Source organism: Tasmannia lanceolata, unplaced genomic scaffold, assembly GCF_043159265.1.
Source record: "Tasmannia lanceolata isolate RefF3 unplaced genomic scaffold, GAP_Taslan_0.1 ptg000003l, whole genome shotgun sequence".
Lineage (NCBI taxonomy): Eukaryota > Viridiplantae > Streptophyta > Magnoliopsida > Canellales > Winteraceae > Tasmannia > Tasmannia lanceolata.
In genome coordinates this window covers 10,153,394-10,173,695 of record NW_027518680.1, presented here as the reverse complement: position 1 = coordinate 10,173,695, position 20,302 = coordinate 10,153,394, and the positions used below count along the sequence as shown (strand labels likewise).

Genomic DNA, 20,302 nt, shown 5'->3' with positions numbered 1-20,302 from the left:
AAACTCACTTCACATGATGTTATATTCTTGTGTTTTACAAATGGGAGATGATTTTTTCGAAACCACTGTGGGATTATGCGCCCCCATTGTCCCTTGAAATGTGGGCAGAATATAATGCTTTTTGACGTCAAATCACATGAAAAGGGGGGCGCATAATCCTATATGGGGGCGAAAAAATCACCGCCTTTTACCAACATTACCCTATGTAAAGGTCTTAGGTATAGATTTTAGAAACCAACCCTCACGAGGAAGGAAGACACCTCACGTACGGGTCTGAAATTTATTGCATAACTTTCATCTGTTTTTTCCAATGGTTAGCTGGGAAGTTTTGTTCATTAATAAAGAGCATTACTTTCCCAAAATCTGCAAACCAATAATATGAAGAGAAGGGTCATGGTCATTGTTAGAGTCAGTCATGGCTTATGCATGACTTACTTTTAGTTAACCAAAAAATCTATCTATCCAAAAGACTTCCGAGTGTTTGGGCTACTCGCCTAGATGGAGACAAATGTGCTGACATTGGTGTGCACGATGCGATTGTGGTGGGGCCTTGCCATTAAATTCATGTCCCACTGGGGCCTTGCCATTAAATTCATGTCCCACTGCACAAAGGAATTAACATGTGACCGTGTGATGTTTGATCCAATTCTTGTAGCTCTTGAATCCTTGCTTGACCTTTTCTTTCTTTCTCTAAGCATAGAAGGAGAAAAAATCCTTACAACCTCACTCATAAAATATTATATATTCCGGGATTAGTTATTGTTATGTAATATTCTAAGAGGAGAGAAGAAAACAAGAAGAGATGGTATTTCTTGTGTTGCTTCAGCTCTTATGGCTAACAATAGCATTAGCATCTTCAACAGCAAAACATGACTGCCTAGATCAATGCGGTGACGTTACCATTCCCTACCCTTTTGGCACTGGAGATCCCGCTTGTTCCATCAACGGGTTCAAATTAACCTGCAATCACTCTCTCGATCCTCACAAACTTCTCGTTGGCAACAATATTGAGGTTTTAGATATATCTTTACGAGGGAGATTACACATCGCTGGCTGGATGGCATCGGACTGTTACTCGTCTTCCCCCAACGTGGTCACTGGAACCAATCTCTCCATCAATTTTACTGGTTCCCCATACACGTTTTCGAATACAGGTAACAAATTCACAGCCATAGGTTGTGACACCAACGCCTCCATTGGACACTCAGAGTTGATTAGCAGATGTGCATCGAATTGTACTAACAAGAAAAGATTGATCGATGGGTCTTGCTCTGGAATTAGATGTTGCCAGACCTCCATCCCAAGGGGTATCAAAGACTTAAGTGTTACTCTCCGAAGCTTGGACAACCACAGCCAAGCCAGTCCATGCAGCTATGCCTTTCTAGTCGATGAAGATTACTCTACCTTCGACCCATCCCTCATCTACCGTCAAGATTTATCTGAAAATAATGTCCCAATTTTACCAATAGCGTTAGACTGGGCGATGTCGAACGTAACATGCGATGAAGCTCAAAGAAACTCAACCACTTATGCATGTAGACAGAATAGCAATTGTGTTGATTCAACCAATGGTCCTGGATATCGTTGTTATTGCAACCATGGCTATGATGGCAACCCTTATCTCAAAAACGGATGCAAAGGTAATACTCTCTCTCTCTCTCTCTCTCTCTCTCTCTCTCTCTCTCTCTCTCTCTCTCTCTCTCTCTCTCTCTCTAGGCTGCAACTTGGGTCGGGTAAAACCCAACCTGCATTGACCCCAACAAAAAATACATGGGTTGGGTTTCATGTTGAAAAATTCAACCCAATCTTAGGTCGGGTTTAAAGAAAAAAAACTGAAATCCAAAATGCGACCCGACTCTTGTAGGTTTACTATGATTTTCTCAAATATCTCTTAAATAATATGCCAAATTATTTTCAAATATATTGATATAATTGTTTCCACTTAGGTGATCAGGTTTGTGATAGTGAAAAAAGTAGTTTCATTCTTAACTTTATGCACTTGACAATTTAACTTCAGAGATTTTTGGTGTGAAGATTTGTCGTTTTCTACAATCTTGGAAATTAATCACTATAGTAAGCTAAACATTAAAAACCCAACCTGACGCGAGATAATTTCTCGGATAGGGTAGGCTAGGCTTATGGAAAACCCAACCCACGCGACCCAAGTTACAACCCTACCACTACTACTCCTCTCTCTCTCTCTCTCTCTCTCTCTCTCTCTCTCTCGCTCTCTCTCTCTCTCTCTAACAAAAGATGTTGTTGCTTGTGATGGCTCTGTAGATGTTGATGAGTGCACCCATAATCCTAATCTCTGCAACGAAGGGATTTGCGAAAATACGGAAGGAAGTTATAAATGCATCTGCCCAGAGGGTACACATGGCGACGGATATAGATGCAAAGCTAAACAGTTTCCAACCATCCAAGTTGTTCTAGGTAATCCCTTCTTAATTTCCTTTTAGACGTAATCGCTCTACTCGATCTTCAAATAAAAGGTATCCATAAAATTAAAAGTAAGGATAGTTTGCCGGAAAGTTGGCAATTTTAGTAATTTGTTTATAAAAATATAAATTTCCACCCAATTTGTTTTGGTATCTTCCCCTACTTTTTATTTAGAATTCTCTTCCTTGGCTCAAATGCAACTCATTGGGAACTATAAGAGGACTTTTCTTCGCTCCCATTTTCTCCAAATGAGCCCATTGGTTAGATTATGAAATTTCAACCATATGCACGGTAGTTTACTTGTTGGGTTTTTCGCCGAAGAAAACTCGCTAAAATTACGAAGCAAATAAATACGTGGATAAAAGAAACCAAACCAATAAGAGAGGAGTCACACAAAAGATTTACGTGGAAAACCCTCCAATGAAGAGGGAAAAACCACGGGGCGAATCCGACGAAATATCCACTGATCAAATAAGTAATACGTCTTTCTCTCAAACTTTCTCCCGAAACTTGAACCAATACAAGAAATAAGAGAAATAAAAGGTTACCTCGTTGCGAACAACAAAACTCACTTTCTCACCAAAAAATACTCACTTCGATCTTCAAGTCGAAAAAACCCAAATCCTCGCGAAGTCTCCGTGCAACAAGAGGATTCAACGGCACAGTGAAAATCTCTAAGAAGAACGCCCAAGAAAGGCCCTAGGTTTTGATCCAAATCAAAACCCTAAATACACAAAGAAAACCCTTGTTTCTTCTTCTTCTCTTCCCTCTTTTCTTCTCTTTCTATCCTCTCTATTTCCCCTTCTTCTTTTTTCCTTTTCTAGCATTTTTACAAAACGTCACAAGTCACAACCACACCACCGACTCTCTCTCTCTCTCTCTCTTTCCTTTTTCAACTAGGAAAGTTAGGTTTCCTAATTTAATAGGATTTGTGGTATGTGAGATGTGGGCCACACCATGGGACTGGACCCGACAACAATCTCTCCCTCCAGGCCCATGAAGAAGGAGACTCCAACCTTAACTCTCACTTGGAGTCCATGCCAACTATGCCTAAGCATAGTCCAAGCTTTTCATTAGAAACAACCTTAGCCATCATATCAGACAGATTCATATCGGTATGAATCTTCTTCAACTGCACCAACCGTGTTTCAATCACATCACGGATCCATCGGTTCTTGAAAATCCATTCTACTATTGCCTGGTATTCTTTTCCTTTATGAGATTGTATCTCCTGAAACCTTTTTAGCTCCCCCTCACTAGCAACCAATATATAATCTGAGGTAGGATATCTCGTTGATGGCCGATGCTCTCTAGTAGATCTTCTAACCTGAGATTCCACTATCTTTGTCTGTGGGGACTACTCCCCTGCTCATGATCGATCACAGTATCATGACCACCTGCATCTGATCCATGATCACTACCATCTTCTTGCACTTCTCTCCCATGTATAACATGCTCGAATGGAGAACGAATAGATGTAAGATCAACAATACCATCAACCTCACTCTTACCTTTAAGGTCTTCAACCCTCTCAAAATCTGCAAAAGTCTGGTCTTCATGGAACACAACATCTCTACTTCTGACTATCTTTTTCTTTTCAAGATCCCATAGTCTGTAGCCAAATTCCTCATTTCCATAGCCCACAAATATGCATGGAATAGATTTATCATCAAGCTTTAACCTTTGCTCTTTGGGCACATGAGCAAAAGCTTGACACCCAAACACTCTCAAATGAGAATAAGAAACATCTTTTCCTGTCCATATTGTTTATGGAATATCAAAATCCAATGCATCCGAAGGAGATCTTTTAATCAAGTAGCAAGCAGTGCGAACTGCTTCACCCCAAAATGACTTTGGCAACTTAGCCATCTTCATCATGCATCTGACTGTCTCACTAATAGTGCGGTTCATCTTCTCTGCCACCCCATTATGAGGAACTATCTTTTCATGTCGTATATCATATTTAGAACAATAACCTTTAAACTCGTTTGATATATTCTCTCCCCCGTTACCAGTACAGAGGCACTTCAAAGGTTTTTCTGTCTCTCTTTCTACCATGACATGAAATCTCTGATAACATTGGAACACCTGGTCTTTTGTTTACAAAAAATAAACCCACACTTTCCTCGATGCATCATCAATAAGAGTGACAAAATACATATTGCCACCAATGGATTCCACCTCAAAGGGACCACACACATCAGAATAAACCATTTCTAAAGTATTAAATTTTCTTTCTGATGACTCAACAAAAGAGACCCTATGTTTATCAAACAAACAATCATAACAATGGTCAAGATGCGTACCTTTGGCGAATGGAATAAGTGCCTTCTTTGCCAAAATCTGCAACTCGTTCTCACTCATATGAGCAAGCCTCTTATGCCGCAAGCTAGGAGAACATTTTTTGGTAACATTTACCACATCCTTGCACACATTTGCATAAGTCTTATATAGTGTGCAACAAACCTTCCCCTTTGCAACAACGAGTGAACATTTGGTAAGTTTCCAAGTTCCCTTACCAAAGTAGCTTTCATAACCTCCCATATCCATGGCTATCCCAGAAATCAGATTAAGGCGCAAATCAGGAACATGCCGCACATCCCTCAAAGTCAAAGTGCACCCAACATTGGTTTCTATGCACAGATCACCAATTCCAACAATCTTTGAAAGACTAGTTTGCCCATCTTCACCATACCAAAGTCTCATACTTTATATGAAGTGAAGAACTCCCTGCTGGGAGTAGCGTGGTAAGAAGAACCTATATCAACAACCCACTCTATACCCTGATCTGCAACATGTGAACACTCTTCTTCTCCAAAAGAGAGTGTTATCACTTCTTCATCAGACATGGTAGCCGTAGTGTCTTTATCATTATCATTTTTCTGATTTTTACCTTCTTTTTGTTCTCTCTTGTAAACCCAATAATTCTTCCTTATATGGCCCTCTTTGCCACAGTGGAAGCATTTTTTCTTCTCTCTTGAATTCGACAGTTCTCTGGATTTGTTATGATTTTGTGACCCTCTACTTTTACTTCTACCCCTGTTCTCTGTGACAAGAGCCTGTGCATGGTCTGTACCCATTGATTTCCTTCTAATCTCTTCATTAAGCAAGCTACTAGTAACTTGGGTCATACTAAGTACACCATCTAGAGCAGAGTTACTAAGTGACACCACCAAAGTTTCCCAATTGCCAGGTAACGAGCTCAAAAGTAATAATGCTTGCAACTCATCATCTAGCACTATCTTCATTGAAGACAATTGGTTCACTATGCTCTGAACTTCATTTAGATGCTCTGCGATTGAACCACCTTCTTTGAACTTTATATTCACAAGCTTTCTAATTAAGAAAGCTTTCTTTCCAGCAGTCTTTCTCTCATAAAGACCCTCCAACTTCATCCAAAGAGAACGTGCAGATGTTTCATTAGACACATGGTGGAACACAGTGTCATCTAACCATTGTCTAATATGACCAATAGCCTTTCTATTCAATTTTTGCCAATCTTTATCAAACATGCTAGTCGGCTTGGCTGCACCACCTTACTTCAATGGGTTCATACAAATCCTTACAATAACGAATATCCTCCATCTTTGGTTTCCAAATCATCCAATTTGATCATGTAAGCTTGATCATGGTTCCAGTAGAACTCTCCATCTCAATCCACACAAACAACTATGCTTCCAAACAACCTCAGCTTTGATACCACTTGTTGGGTTTTTCGCCGAAGAAACCCGCTAAAATTACGAAGCAAATAAATAAGTGAATAAAAGAAACCAAACCAACAAGAGAGCAATCACGCAAAAGAACACAAAAGATTTACTTGGAAAACCCTCCAATGAAGAGGGAAAAACCACGGGGTGAATCCGACGAAATATCCACTAATCAAATAAGTAATACAACGTCTTTCTCTCAAGTTTTCACTCGAAACTTGAACCAATACAAGAAATAAGAGAGATAAAAGGTTACCTCGTTGCGAACAACAAAACCCACTTTCTCACCAAAAAATACCCAGTTCGATCTTCAAGTCAAAGAAACCCAAATCCTCGCGAAGTCTCCGTGCAATGACAGGATTCAACGGCATAGTTAAATCTCTAAGAAGAACGCCCAAGAAAGGCCCTAGGTTTTGATCCAAATCAAAACCCTAAATACATAAAGAAAACCCTTGTTTCTTCTTCTTCTCTTCCCTCGTTTCTTCTCTTTTTATTCTCTCTATTTCTCTTTCTTTTCTTTTTTTCTTTTCTTTTTTTCTTTTCTAACGTTTTTACAAAACTTCACAAGTCACAACCACACCACCGACTCTCTCTTTCCTTTTTCAACTAGGAAAGTTAGGTTTCCTAATTTAATAGGATTTGTGGTATGTGAGATGTGGGCCACACCATGGGGCTGGACCCCACAACAGTTTACACGGCAAACCTTCTACAGATATTTGCCATTGTTTCTAAAAAGCCACCAAAGTAGTTGTCCCCTTCGAAGATTGTGACATGCTTACCGACTCCCCATTATTAAAGTAAATTATACTCACATCACTTTATTTTTTTTTCATAAACAAGTCATGATAGATGATAACACATTTGACCTATATTAAGTATAATGGTATAACTTAAGTGGCTCCCTGGTCATTTAAAACCTTATAAATATAAAGTTTTCTTTAACTATCAAATTCTTTACAAATGTAAAATTCTTTGTAGCAATCAAATATGGATACGTGTAAATTTCTCCCTAGCTATCAAATAACTCATCAATGTAGATATATATGTAGCTGTTACCTTACATTTTTAAGCACAGGCACTTTTTTAATTCAGTCATAATAAATTTAATTTTGCATGAATAATGTATTATGTTATGAGGAATGATAGATGCAAGGGTGCCTTGCGTAAAGAGCCGGAAAAGGGCTCTTAGTTGGATCCATGTCATTAAGTGCAACCGAATTTACTTGATGTGATCCAATCAAGAGCCCTATTCCGGCTCTTTATGCAAGGGCGCCTTGCATCTCTTAAGTTATTTAGATAAGGTGGGTTATTTTTGCACCCACACTAAGTATTTATATAATTAGAGATCAGGTCACCCTTTGGAGCCCTTGTGAGCACCACCGTTTCACTTTGGTGGAAAACCATTGGGAACATTTCAACTCATGGGGGTGCCCCATATCACGTACGTCATGTGGGTCTCATCTCGGAATCAACTGCATGGTAGTCCTATCAGCTCTTTATTTTTCAATCTTTTTCAACAACTTACTCATGTCATGTGTGTTGATACAGGTGTATGTTTAGGCTTTCTATTTCTGCTTGTTTGCGGTTTCTGGATACATTGGGGATTAAGGAAAAAAAAGCTCATCAAACTAAAAGAGAAATTCTTCCAACAAAATGGAGGATTGTTATTACAACAACAAATTTCTTTCCATGAAAGAGCTACCGAGACAACCAAGATCTTTACTGAAGAGGAGCTCAAAAGGGCAACTGACAATTACAATGATAGTCGAATCATTGGTCGGGGGGGTTATGGTACAGTTTACAAAGGAGTTTTATCAGACCATAGAATAGTTGCCATAAAGAAATCAAGAGTAGCGGATGGAATCCAAATTGATCAGTTTATAAATGAGATTTCCATTCTCTTACAGATCAACCATAGGAATGTAGTGAAGCTATTGGGGTGTTGCTTAGAGACCCAAGTTCCCTTATTGGTTTATCAATTCGTCTCCAATGGAACCCTCTTCCACCATGTCCATGATGAGGGTCATGCGTCTTCCATTTCCTGGGAAAATCGTTTGAGAATCGCTGCTGAAGCTGCAGGAGCTCTTGCTTATCTGCACTCTGCAACTTCCTTTCCAATCATTCACAGAGATGTCAAATCTACTAACATACTATTAGATGACAATTATACAGCAAAAGTGTCTGATTTTGGAGCTTCAAAATTGGTTCCTTTGGATTGTACTCAAATAACCACGTTAGTGCAAGGGACCTTGGGGTACTTGGATCCAGAATACTTTCAGACAAGTCAATTGACTGAGAAGAGTGATGTCTATAGCTTTGGAGTGGTTCTTGCGGAACTCTTAACAGGAGTAAAGCCAGTTTCCTTCGAGCGTTCTGAGAATGAGAGAAATCTGTCTATGTATTTCATTTCGTCAATGAAAGAAAACCGTCTCTTTCAAATCTTGGAGCAACGAGTTGTGGATGAGGGAGGGACAGAGCAAATCTATGCAGTTGCTAATCTTGCAAAGAGGTGCTTGAGAATGAGAGGAGAAGAAAGGCCGATGATGAAAGAGGTGGCTGCGGAGCTCGATGGGTTGAGAAGGTTGGAGGTACACCCCTGGATTGAACAGAATCAGGAAGAGAGTGAATACTTTCTTGGTGGACCATCAGGACTCAACAGTATCAACCAAGGTGCTGGAAAATATAGTTTGGAAGCCCAAGATGTCTCAATAGAGTTAGAGATCGGGCGGTGATCGGGTAGTGATTGCTTTGCTCGTCATTAATAACATTAGGTTCATATTGTTAGCAAAAATATTATTGTTGACCAAAGCAGAATGAGTTTTCTATTGTTAACATAGATATACAAATGAGTAGTATTCTTGTGTAATCTCTTTACCATTATTTAATGTAGTTCACATGCCCATACGCCGATATGCGGGAACACCGAATTCATGCAAACCTATATAATATGGCATCTAGGAGATTCTGAATACAATCAAACTGCTCTTTAGTAAGGACTCTCCAAGATCTCTTGTGGATAATTTATTTATTATTTCTTGACCTCTCAATCATGAATAGTCTTTTTTGTTCTTTGTTTCTTTACTCACTTGATACAGCTGTGGGGTCATGCAGCCATATCATGATCCCAGGGCTCTCAGCCTCTATTTAGATGTAGTTATTTCCTTTCTACATGTATATTTGTACCTTTCACTCTATTTTCCCTCACTCATTACCATTTCTCCTCTCTTTCCTGATTTCCTTTTCCAAAACCTCTGCAAAACAAGGGGATTCCCTGTTAAAGTACAAAAGAATAAATAACGTCTTCTCCAACAGCTTAAGCTTTTGGAGTGATTGGTTGTTTACACATGGTATCAGAGCAAATGCCTAGGTTCAAACCCATGCGATGGTCAAACCCAAAAGTGGGGCCACACGTGAGGAGGGGTAAAGTGTAAAAGATTAAAAAACGCCTTCTCCAACAGCTTAAGCTTTTGGAGTGATTGGTTGTTGTAGACACCCCATTTTGACCGTGCCCTGCACCTCCTTGTTTTGTGCATAACTTTTTCAAATCAGTGTGTATTGACCCCAAATTACACCCTAGGCTAGCTCAGGGTCCCATCGAGGTCCCTGTAAAATTTCGTCGAAATCCGAGCTAATTTGCCCAGCAAGCAAGCCTTGATAGTGTCGCGGTGCAAATTCAGATAGGGGGTTAAGTCATCCAAGAGGGAGTGCCCTGTAAGTGAATTAAAGAAGAGATGATACATTAGAGAAGGTTGTCCAAGGATTAAATGGGGTCAAATATATCATTTCTCTTAGAGGTCTGTTCTACCCAGGCACCCCCCTCTGAGATTAAAAGAGTAATTATAAATACACTTGAGGAGGGCTGTCTATAGGAAATTAAAGGGGGTGTCAATTTATCATTTCCCATTAAAAGGCAACTAGGGTTAGGGTTTTGGAGGAGGTTTTTCTTCATCAGCAAGAAAAGCAGAGAGAGATGGAGGGCTAAGATCAACCTAGAAAAAAAGAAACCTAAGTATAAAGCCACCATTTCCATTTTCTCAAATGGAGGTAGAGAGGGAAGAAAAAAAAAAAAGGAGCCGCCGACTCCGACCGTGCCACCAGCCACCACCATCTCCTGCCTCATCATCCTCACAGCTACCACCACTCTCACCATCCTCCTCCCCCTCTGCAAACCCCTAATCCAAACCCATCCTCTGCAAATCCGACCGAGCACCACCATCTTCCACCATTCAAACCCCACCCGAATCCGGCCATCATCTCCGGCTAGCCATCTCCCTTTTCTTCTTCTTCTTCGTTTCATCTGCACCATCACCACCATCTCAGCCGCACCACCCCCTTCTTCTCCGGTCGGATTCTCACCGGAATCCGACCATCCACCATCTGTCTCCACCTCCACCATTTCCATCTATTCGACCATCAAACCCACCTCCAAAACCCGACCGGCCACCTTAAAACCCACGTCATTCCCACAACCCAAAAACCCATCGAAGCAGGGTGTAGAGGAGGAGAGCCTCATTTTTGTAGGGAGAAGAAAACCAGAGGGAGAGAGAGAGCATCGCCTCCACCTCCGGCAAGCCACCATTTTCTTCTCCACCCCTAGCAGCCACCATTTTTCTTCCCCACCCCTAGCAGCCACCATCTCCATCAAATCCGCGGCCAAGATCTTGTTCACCTCCTCCTCCCAACCACCATCTTCTACCTCGAACTAGTCCTAGGTCTACTCCCGATTTGTTAGATTTAGACCCAACCCTTCATCTTCTCCGGCCGTCCCGCCGGAATCCGGTCACCCTTTACTCTGCAAATCACCACCTTCAACCCAGAATTCGACCAACCACCATTTTTTCGGACCCCCATCTCCGATCTCTTCATCCTCCTTCCAAACCCACTTCAAAATTCGGACACCATTTTCTCCGACCACCACCACCATAACCTCTACCTCCGGCCAGCCATCTCCTCACTTCCACATCCACCGCCACTTGAGACCCATTTCCCTAACCCAAACCCTAGCTCCGGCGAACCCCAAACCCGTTCTCTCCAGCCCAAACACCTCTCCGATCATATCCCTCTTCACCACCACCGTTTTCACCCATACCCCCTTCTTCTTCCTCCGTTTAACTTCCATTTGCCATCATATCTACCTAAATCAGCCACCATCATCCCCTTTATTACTCAGCCATTTTCTCAAAGGGGTTTGCGGATTTTCAGAGAGAAAATCCAAGAAGGAAGAAAGAAATCAATGGAGAGAGAGAGAGAGATCTAAAGGGTTTGCTGGCTTTTGGTTTACACAAACCAAAAAAAAAAAAAAAAGAAAAGGAGGAGACCTTGGGGTTTTATTCATTGCAGAGAAAAGGGAGAAGAGAGATCCGAGAAAGAGAAATGAAGAGAAATCGAGGGATCCGAGTAGAAGAGAGGGAGATAGGTCTAGATTTTTTTTTTAAGGGCGATTCAAAGGACGGAGGACTAACCAATTCTCAGCCAGGTATTGATTCTTCTTTGCTCTTTCATTTTGCAAGATCTCTAAATCAGTGTGGTTTCTTGGGACGAGATCGATTTATTGCATTTTGATTCCATGATGTGATTAATTTTTCATTTCTTCTCTGGTCTTTTAGTATATCAATTTGACTTTTCTACTCTTCTCTGGATCAATTTTCACTCTGATTTGAATGTCATTAGAATGAAGAAAATAGTTACAAAAGTCTCATAACCAAAGTTCTCGGTTCTGTTATGATTTGGATTATTAACCTCCAATACATGATTTCTTTTGGTTGCGTATCCAAATGCTATTTCAGTTTCCGTAACGGGTTAAACCTTGAATTGATATGGTCTTTCATTTGTGATGAGGAGTAATGGTTATGTTGAAATGACGGATAAATTGAATAATGTGCAGTGGTTAAGATATCAGTGTCATTGTCTATATCTTTGTTCTTCTGCTGATTTTATAGTAGTTAACTCCAACTGTAGCACATTTTAATTTTTGAGTTAAGTATTACCCTGTCCGTGCATGCTATGTTGTCATTTGGTAATGTTTATTTGAAGATTAACGTGCTCATGCATTTTTGGAATAGCTACTTGTCATTTGCCATAACACTTTTCATGGTCACAGTTAATATCCTCTCCTTTCAAGTATTCCCTCTAGGTTCATTAAAGTTTATTTCTGATTTTTAACACTTATATCCTAGAACTTGAGAGCTTGGGGTCAGGCTTCTTGCACATTGTGTTGTCTTGATCTCTCTTGAATTTCATTTTTTTAGAGAGTTCGCTCCCTTTGGTTGTATTCCATGATTGAGTTGGCGTTCAAATAGAAGTATGGGGTCTAGTCTTTGAGTCTAACTTTACAGAGTCTTCTACTTTGATTTTGGCATCTCGAAGAGCAGAGGGTAAAAGGGCTATGATGAGGCTACTCGGAGCCCCTCCTTTTTCTTTTTATCTTTACCCCTGTGGGTTTTGGCATCGATATTCGGGTTTATTTGGAATTTCTTGAGCAAACCCTTGTCATCTTGATTTTCCATTAGAGCTTAAGTTTTCGCAAGTTTTTGGCATTTCCATCGATTTTTACGAATTTTCCTCTTGGGTTCTGGCGACGATGGAATGTTTCTTGAGCCAGCCTCTTCCCTTCCTGCCTTAGAGTTTTCGCAGGTTAAGGGATTCTCTCCTCTTAGAGTGTTTAGCTAGTTAGAACCATTCCTCAATGACTGATTGTTTAGTAATTCTTCTTATAGGGTTTTTGTCAGTCCCTTTTGTTTAGAAGTTTACCCTTAGGGTTAGGAGCTTTTTCATCTCTTGTTTGTTTAGGGTTTTCCCTCGCGGGTCAGATATCGTCTCCTTTGGAGATTGATTAGGGTTCTTTAGTTTTGTTTTCGTTTCTTTGAGATTGTTCTTTTCCTTGGGACTTTAGTTCCCCCGTTTTGATTTCTTCCCCCCTTAGGCTTTAGGGATCCCGTTTCCCTCTGTAATACTCTACCGCGATATGGTGGGTATAGAGGCTCTTCTATCGGATCCCCTCTAGCTGAAAGGGTGTTAACTCATTTTAAAATCTGAAAGCATTAACAACATTTGAAAATTTAAAACATTTTGTGCGTAGTTAAGAAAGTTTGCTTTCGAACTACGTTGGCTTGATCCTCTTTCACGAGGTACGTAGTGCAGCTTGGGATTCTTATCCCAGGTCAAGCCAAACCTTTGTAAATAAATCATTTAACCCTTTAAAAAAGTACAAAAATATTTCATAAACCTGTTTTCGAAAAATCTTCCTCTAGAGTTAGGACTTTGTCCTAGATAGAGAGTTTTAGAGTTAGGAGTTTGTCTTTTGTTGTGTGCTTGTTGTGTGTTTGTGTTAGAGTTAGGAGTTTGTCCTAGCTAGGAGCGCCTCCGTCCGGTTAGTTGGCGATTCACATCGCCGACTGATGACTAGGTCTTGGATACGCTAGCAATCCCATTGTTTTTCTTAGGACGCACAGCCTAGTTACACATAGGTTGTAGGAACCACCTGCATTAGCTTAGGGCTAACCTGCATTTAGTTAGGGCATATAGGGTGTCCTAAAATCTACAATTCACTGGAATTTAAATAATCGTTCAAGAAGCTTTAATAACTAGTCCGGTCTTTTAGATCGAGTCTAAGATAGAGGTCTAGGTGTCTTAGGCATCCTAGCTTAGAATAGGCGCGAAGAACTACGTTGCCTTGATTCTCGTGGAGGCGGGGATACGTAGGCTTCTTTGGATGAACATCAGACCATCCGAGGATTCGGGCTAAATCGTTTAGAGTCTTAGGATTTGTTGTGTTGTTATATTGTATATTTTGTTGTGTTTTCTTACTTTCTTGTGCAGACCTATACCTTTAGCTATAGCTTGCATGTGTTTGCACATCAGAACTTAGACACCCTTTAGGCATGTCACTCATAACCTAGTTGTCATTAGGTGACACATCTTTTATCTTACTTTATGTGTGTTTATTATTTCATCCCCGAGTCATGCATGATTAGGTAGACGTTCACTTGGGGATATTTGTTCCCATTTCACATGATTTTTGCCTAAAACTCTTCGAGGTTAATAATAAATGGCATAAGAGACCAAGTGTTCGCACTCGGGCGGATTGGGGGCGCTCTTCCGACCTTCTCCATTCGTCATCAGGCACAGACCTTTTGTATCTCTGGTTATCCAGAGCAAACAGAGCATTTGTTTTGGTTCAATGGCGCATCCATGGATGGCGACTCTGAGTCATTTCTAGATATATCTTAGTTTCGAGCCCTGGCTCCGGATCAGGATGTATCTCATTCGTTTTGTATCGCCACTCATGCTATGCTGTGAGGGTGGCCACAGTTTCGAGAGTTCATTGGCAGAGCTCTCCTTCTTTCGTTGTGGAGATCTTAGAGGATTGCAGGGACTCGTTCCCTCGCCGTCCTCGGATCGGGGTCCACAGTTGTTTTCACAATGCCCGCTATGGTTGAAAACCATCAAGTCCATATGGGTAAACCAACCCGGACCTGCTAAAAAAATATAGGAATATCACTAGATGATAGGTGGTTGTTCACTATAGAACCATGTGTGTACCTCAGATGCGTTTGAATAGGTCCCCAATTAATATATTAGTACCATAGGATTGCACATAGATAGAATTCAAGACATAAAACTTAACAAACATCTGCAGTGGGCCAAGTGGATTAACTGTCCCTTACAATTTGAGTCGTTTGTGGACTACTAAAACCAAGCGATCAGTCTAAAATTAGGATGTGCAAAGAATAAGTTGATACTTTCTCAAGGGTTGAGTTGCAAGCATTCTTAAGGCATGAGGGCATGTTTGGAAGCATGGATTTTTTTTTTTCGGGGGAAAACTTTTTTTTTTTTTTTTTGGAAAGTGAGCTTTCCACTGTTTGGTTTACTCATTTACCAAAGATTTTTTATTCTCGGGTTAAAATTTTCTCCAAAAAAAATAGAGAAAACAAAAAACCTAGTCATATAAGTTATTTCTCAAGAAAAGAAAACACCCACAAAAAATGAAAAAAATAAGAAAAATAAGAAAAGAGAAAAAAGAAAAAACCTAGAACATTCAATTTCATAGAAAATGAGCAAAATACCCATATCTCATAGAAAATGGCAAAAATACTTCTAACTCATAGAAAATGACTAAAACACCCCTTTTTCATAGAAAATAACTAAAATACCCCTATCTATTAAAAATGACAAAAATACCTTCATATCGTGGAAAAATGACCAAAATACCCGTATCTCATCTAAAATGACCAAAACTTATTTGCAAAAAGTTTATGTATATATCTGTAATATGATTTTCTATCCACAATAAATCACAGATAAATTGGAAAATAATGATTTAAAAATTTTACAAAAAAGACCAAAACACCCTTTTCATAAGAAATTGCCAAAATACCCTTATCTAGTAGAAAATAACTAAATTCCTCTATCTTATAAAATGACCAAAATACCTTTATCCCATGGAAATTGATTAAAATACCCCTGCATAGAAAATGACCAACACAACCCTATCTCGTAATAATATGACCAAAATACCCTCAGCTGTTAATTTCCTACCTCATAGGGATTAAGGGTATTTTGGTCATTTTCTATGAGATAGGAATACATCATGAAATGAAATAAAATACCCCTACCTCATAGGTATTAGAAGTATTTTAGTCATTATATATGAGATAGGGGTAGCTTGGTCATTTTCTATTGGATATGAGTATTTTTAGATTATTTTTCATTGAATAGAGTATTTTCTTCATTTTTCATGAGATAATGGTATTTTGACCATTTTCTATGAGATAGGGGTATTTTGGTCAATTTTGTGAGGGAGAGTTGCCCTGATTGCGTTGAGTGAGAAGTATGTAATGGAGCGACCTTGCCATTGAGTTACTGCAAGAGTATCCTTGGCTGTATCATTTCTTTAAAAGATTCTCCATGAAAATGCTTACCAACATCAACTAAACAATAGAATGTAAAATTCTAGAAAACTGAAGGATGTGAACCAAACAATAGAAAAAATTAGGAAAACCCCCATAAAAGAACTTTCCACGAAAATATTTCCAAGAAAAAACTTTCTACACATCCAAGCATGCTCTAAATTTCCGAGCTTGCCAAAAAACCCTGGGAGGGTAGAAATGAGAAGTTATCAACTGATGCAATGTCCCTTATCATAAGGACTCTACTACATAGGCAGATGCTTTTCCCGCTTACAACAGATCTTTATACCTACTCAGACATATAGATTGAAGGTGATAATAGAAAACTTCGGAAATCATCTCCATGGCAAGAAATGCAGGCACGCAGATCTCTCTACCTTGCATCACTCCACCACATTATTTGAAAGTGCACCAAATTGTGCAATTTGGACGATTTTAAGTTGTAGCTCATGTGTAAACTTCAATCCGCAAAGGCCCAAATTGCAAATTGGGTGTGCATCAAAATGCACCCCTAAGGTTTCAGTATCCTTCAAGTAGCGTGCCATCTTGGTATCTCTCTATAGCTATGTTAATCAGCATCCTTACCCTTTTGATCTCTTTTAAAAGGCTTAAGCAACCCAAATGTAACTACCATAGAAATCCACCCTCCAACTAGTACTCTCAAAGCCGAAACCCCCATTCGAGAACTGCCAAGATAGGCCCCAACTCCACCAAAGATTGCCAAAGCAATCGAAGTCACCACCGCTAGCATCACAATCCTAATCTCATTCTCTTTTATGAACATGGTCGAAACAATCGGCACCATCGAACCACACAAGAATGCGGCCGCAGATGCCGCCGCAGCCTTAAGTGGATTCGGCAGCATCTCTTCAGCATTCTCTTCTTCGAATTCTCTTTTATCAACAACTACATCCTCTGTGATCACCTTCATCGTAGGTGATCTTCTCAGAGAGGTCACCGGCAATATCCGCCCAGGTGTCATCGCCGGTGATGCGACATCCGATCCTCTAAACGCACCATTGACACTTCCTCCATCCATCTTCATTTTCACATTTGTAGCCAAAGGATCAGTTTTGTAATTCTGTTGGTTGGCCATCTTCTCAATATCTCTCTGCATTGATACTGATACGAATTCTCCGACCGCCATGCTACAAGCCCCGGCTACTGCTCCGGCGAACCCGGTAAAGACCATGGTCATACGGTCCTCCTTTGCAGCGCTGATGCCAAGCATGAGGGAGGTGGTGGATAGTAATCCATCGTTTGCTCCGAGAATTGCAGCACGGAGCCACTGAGCTCTTTGTATTCTGTCCACATGACATTGAGCCTCTTGGTCAGATGTGGGCACAGAAGGCTTGTGGTTGTCACAATTTCCCAAGAGTTGGGGAGCCATGGAAGTGTTGATTAAAGAAAGTGTGGTGGGAGTGTCCCTTTCTGTGGTAGAACACACTCGCGAGCTTGTGGATATATAATATAAGGAAAGGGTAACTTAGAACCCAACAAGTTTTGGATTCTTAGGAAGTATCAAGTTGGCTTGAACGATACATGCATTGGTTTTTAAGTCGAAGTTTATAAATGATGAATACTAAGTGAGACGACAAGATCTGAGAGTGAGAGGATTTGTTTATTTGGAGTTCTGTGAGCGTTCTGTTTGGATGCGATATTTTGTAGGCTGTGTTTTAACGCAACTAGGTTTATAAGAAGTAGTTGTATGGTCCAATAGAGGGGATTCAACTATATATGGTATTTTAAGATGAGCAAGTATGGTAAAAACAAGAGAGGATTTAAATATATGAAGAATATGCTAAGCTCCTATGTTTTCACATAACTGGGTCTGTAAGATGAGGTTGTAAGGTCCAAACGAGGGGATTCAACTGTGGTTTTTTAAGATGAGTTTGTATGGTACAAAAACAGGGGATTTAAATATATGAAGAAGATGCTCAGCTCTTGTGTTAGGTACCTAATCAATACACCAAAAGCTCAAAAGGTGATGGAACACATTATGCTAGACCCTTAAAAGCTGTCCCATACCAAGCTTGCTCTCACCCAGTCCCATACTCCTCTTAAAAATACAGCAAACAAATCAATGGGTGGAAAAAAAATACTTTTCTAGAGTCTGAGCCTCTAGCCAAATTGCTAACTCTTTTCTTCGACCGTGAGAGATCATCTCGGCCATGATAGGGATTCATAATCTGGTTTTGACACGAGCACTCCCGTATCAATATTTGTCCTCCACACAGCTACTCCTACACCAGAGTGCTCACCTCTCTTATGAAATAATACTTTTCATGAATGGGCGATGAATTTTCACACACACACCCCACGCTCCCCCCCCCCCCCCCCCTCTCTTGCAGTACGCATTCACACTTTTAACATGATTTGATGTCAAAAAGCTTAAAATTGCCCACTGTTCCCCTTACAAGGGGGGCAAATGTGTACTGCAGAGCGGGTGAAAATATCATCTCCCTTCATGAATACATGACAAATGCATTATGTCCTCCGTTTGTTTTTTTTTTTTTTTTTTTTTTTTTTTTTTCCAGAATCAGTAAGCTGGGGTTGGGCAAGACCCCCACAATGCATTATGTCCTTGCTTGCTAGCGAGGCTGCATCTTGCCTGGCGTGGTTTGTTTACCAACAGGACTTGTCACAGTAAAACTTTAATAAAATAGTTTCCCGAGTAAAACTTTCACGTAACCTTTTTCACCAAGTTCTTCTTTTCCGTTGATCCATTGCACACACAGTAAAATGATATGTAAACCTCGAACTTGTCTAAGTCATCTATTTTAAGGCATTTCGCGGATGGCCTGTTCAGCAGATTTTGTCTTCATTCACGAGGTGGCTGCTCTCACATGCAACAGGCCATCCGCGAAATGCCTTATGCAATGGACGCTAGCAAATCCCTTAAATTAGTGGGCTAGGATCATCTTTTCAGCAGATTTTGTCTTCATTCACGAGGTGGCTGCTCTGACATGCAACAGGCCATCCGTGAAATGCCTTCTGCAATGGACGCTAGCAAATCCCTTAAATCAGTGGGCTAGGATCATCTTTTCGAGAAGTTTTTGGGCCACAGCCTATCAACAGTGGGGACCACTTAATAAATCATCTAGATCACACTTATGGGTGAGCCCCGTGATACTTTGACTATTTGTTATCTTCTATTGTATTCCTCAAAATAGTAAAGCAAAGAACTGGAATAGATTTGATTTTTGCTTCAAAATTAGTTGTGATTGTATTAGAAATAATACTGAGTTTAAGTCATATGAATGGTGCAATTGTGTTGTGCCCATGCTATATCTTGATAACATAAACTGTTTGTGGGTTAAGCTACTTGGTGAAGGGCAGATAGGATATGTCATTTCCAAGTTCCAAGATTTACCAGCCAAGGAGACATGGGCCGTGTTTCTAGCATTAACACACTCACCAACACAGTCCTGGGGCAGAAAAAGAATAAACTTCAAGGTCCATATCCTTCAACATAAGTCATTACCAAATTTCTACTCAAATCAATGAGCCCTAGTCTCTTCCCTTCAGGTCATTAATCGCTAACTGTTGTCTATCTGAGTTTGTCAATACTACTAACATTGAAGCACATGGTCATTCCATTCATATGTATAAACAGGGATCTAACAAGATAAAGAAAGACAAGTAAAAGCCATTACCCTCGATATCTAACCCTAACCCCCATTACCAAAAAAGAAGAAAGATGGTATGCAAATAAACCCTACTGGATAAAGGAATGTTCATTACTCCAAAATCCAAATACCACAACTTACATTTAAGGCACTGATATGAAGATACAAGTAATAAAAAAGAAATGAAAAGACCCACTTTCAGAAATCAAACAAAAAGCCCATTGTCATTTTAATATAGATCTCATCATTTCAAAAAACAAAAACACCCAGTTTCAGAAATCAAACCAAAAGCCCATTGTTATTTTCTTATTATTATTTCATGAGAATGAAAGTAATTGAAAGGGAGATTGTGCTCCTTGATGTAAGCCCAGATGTGCTTGAGGGTTGAGGGTTTGGGTTTGAGGGATCTCGGAGACATCAGAAAGTTCTTGCATTGAGGAAGAGATGAACTCGGGCTTGGTGATTCCAAGAGGCTCTCGCTTTCCAGTCGTGGCCGGCTTTGAAACGGTGGAGGTTGCTGTCAAAGTCAGCAAGTTGGCAGGAGCCCACGAAAATGGAGCAACAATCCAAAGCAATAGCCATGGCAGAGGCTTCAAATCAAAACGGAATCACATTCACA

At 40.2% G+C, this 20,302-nt stretch overlaps 2 protein-coding genes across 2 annotated transcripts; one reads left to right on the top strand and one right to left on the bottom strand.

Moving 5' to 3' along the window:
* Positions 1 to 648: 648 nt before the first annotated feature.
* LOC143850620 (putative wall-associated receptor kinase-like 16) lies at positions 649 to 9,193 on the top strand. Its single transcript, XM_077359849.1, has 3 exons — positions 649 to 1,640; positions 2,281 to 2,433; positions 7,695 to 9,193. Exons 1-3 carry the CDS (start codon positions 803 to 805, stop codon positions 8,876 to 8,878), a joined length of 2,175 nt encoding a protein of 724 aa, XP_077215964.1. The 5' UTR covers positions 649 to 802; the 3' UTR covers positions 8,879 to 9,193.
* Positions 9,194 to 16,162: 6,969 nt separating this feature from the next.
* LOC143861135 (vacuolar iron transporter homolog 2-like) lies at positions 16,163 to 17,782 on the bottom strand. The gene has a single exon (XM_077372059.1). The coding sequence runs from the start codon at positions 17,442 to 17,444 to the stop codon at positions 16,623 to 16,625; it is 822 nt and encodes a 273-aa protein (XP_077228174.1). The 5' UTR covers positions 17,445 to 17,782; the 3' UTR covers positions 16,163 to 16,622.
* Positions 17,783 to 20,302: the final 2,520 nt, after the last annotated feature.

What these genes read in the sequence shown, in the direction of transcription:
- LOC143850620 (XM_077359849.1), top strand. Translation starts at nt 803, where the DNA reads ATGGTATTTCTTGTGTTGCTTCAGCTCTTATGGCTAACAATAGCATTA. An exon ending in TCTCAAAAACGGATGCAAAG is followed by an intron (nt 1,641 to 2,280) that starts GTAATACTCTCT and finishes ATGGCTCTGTAG; the next exon opens with ATGTTGATGAGTGCACCCAT. An exon ending in AACCATCCAAGTTGTTCTAG is followed by an intron (nt 2,434 to 7,694) that starts GTAATCCCTTCT and finishes GTGTTGATACAG; the next exon opens with GTGTATGTTTAGGCTTTCTA.
- LOC143861135 (XM_077372059.1), bottom strand. Translation starts at nt 17,444, where the DNA reads ATGGCTCCCCAACTCTTGGGAAATTGTGACAACCACAAGCCTTCTGTG.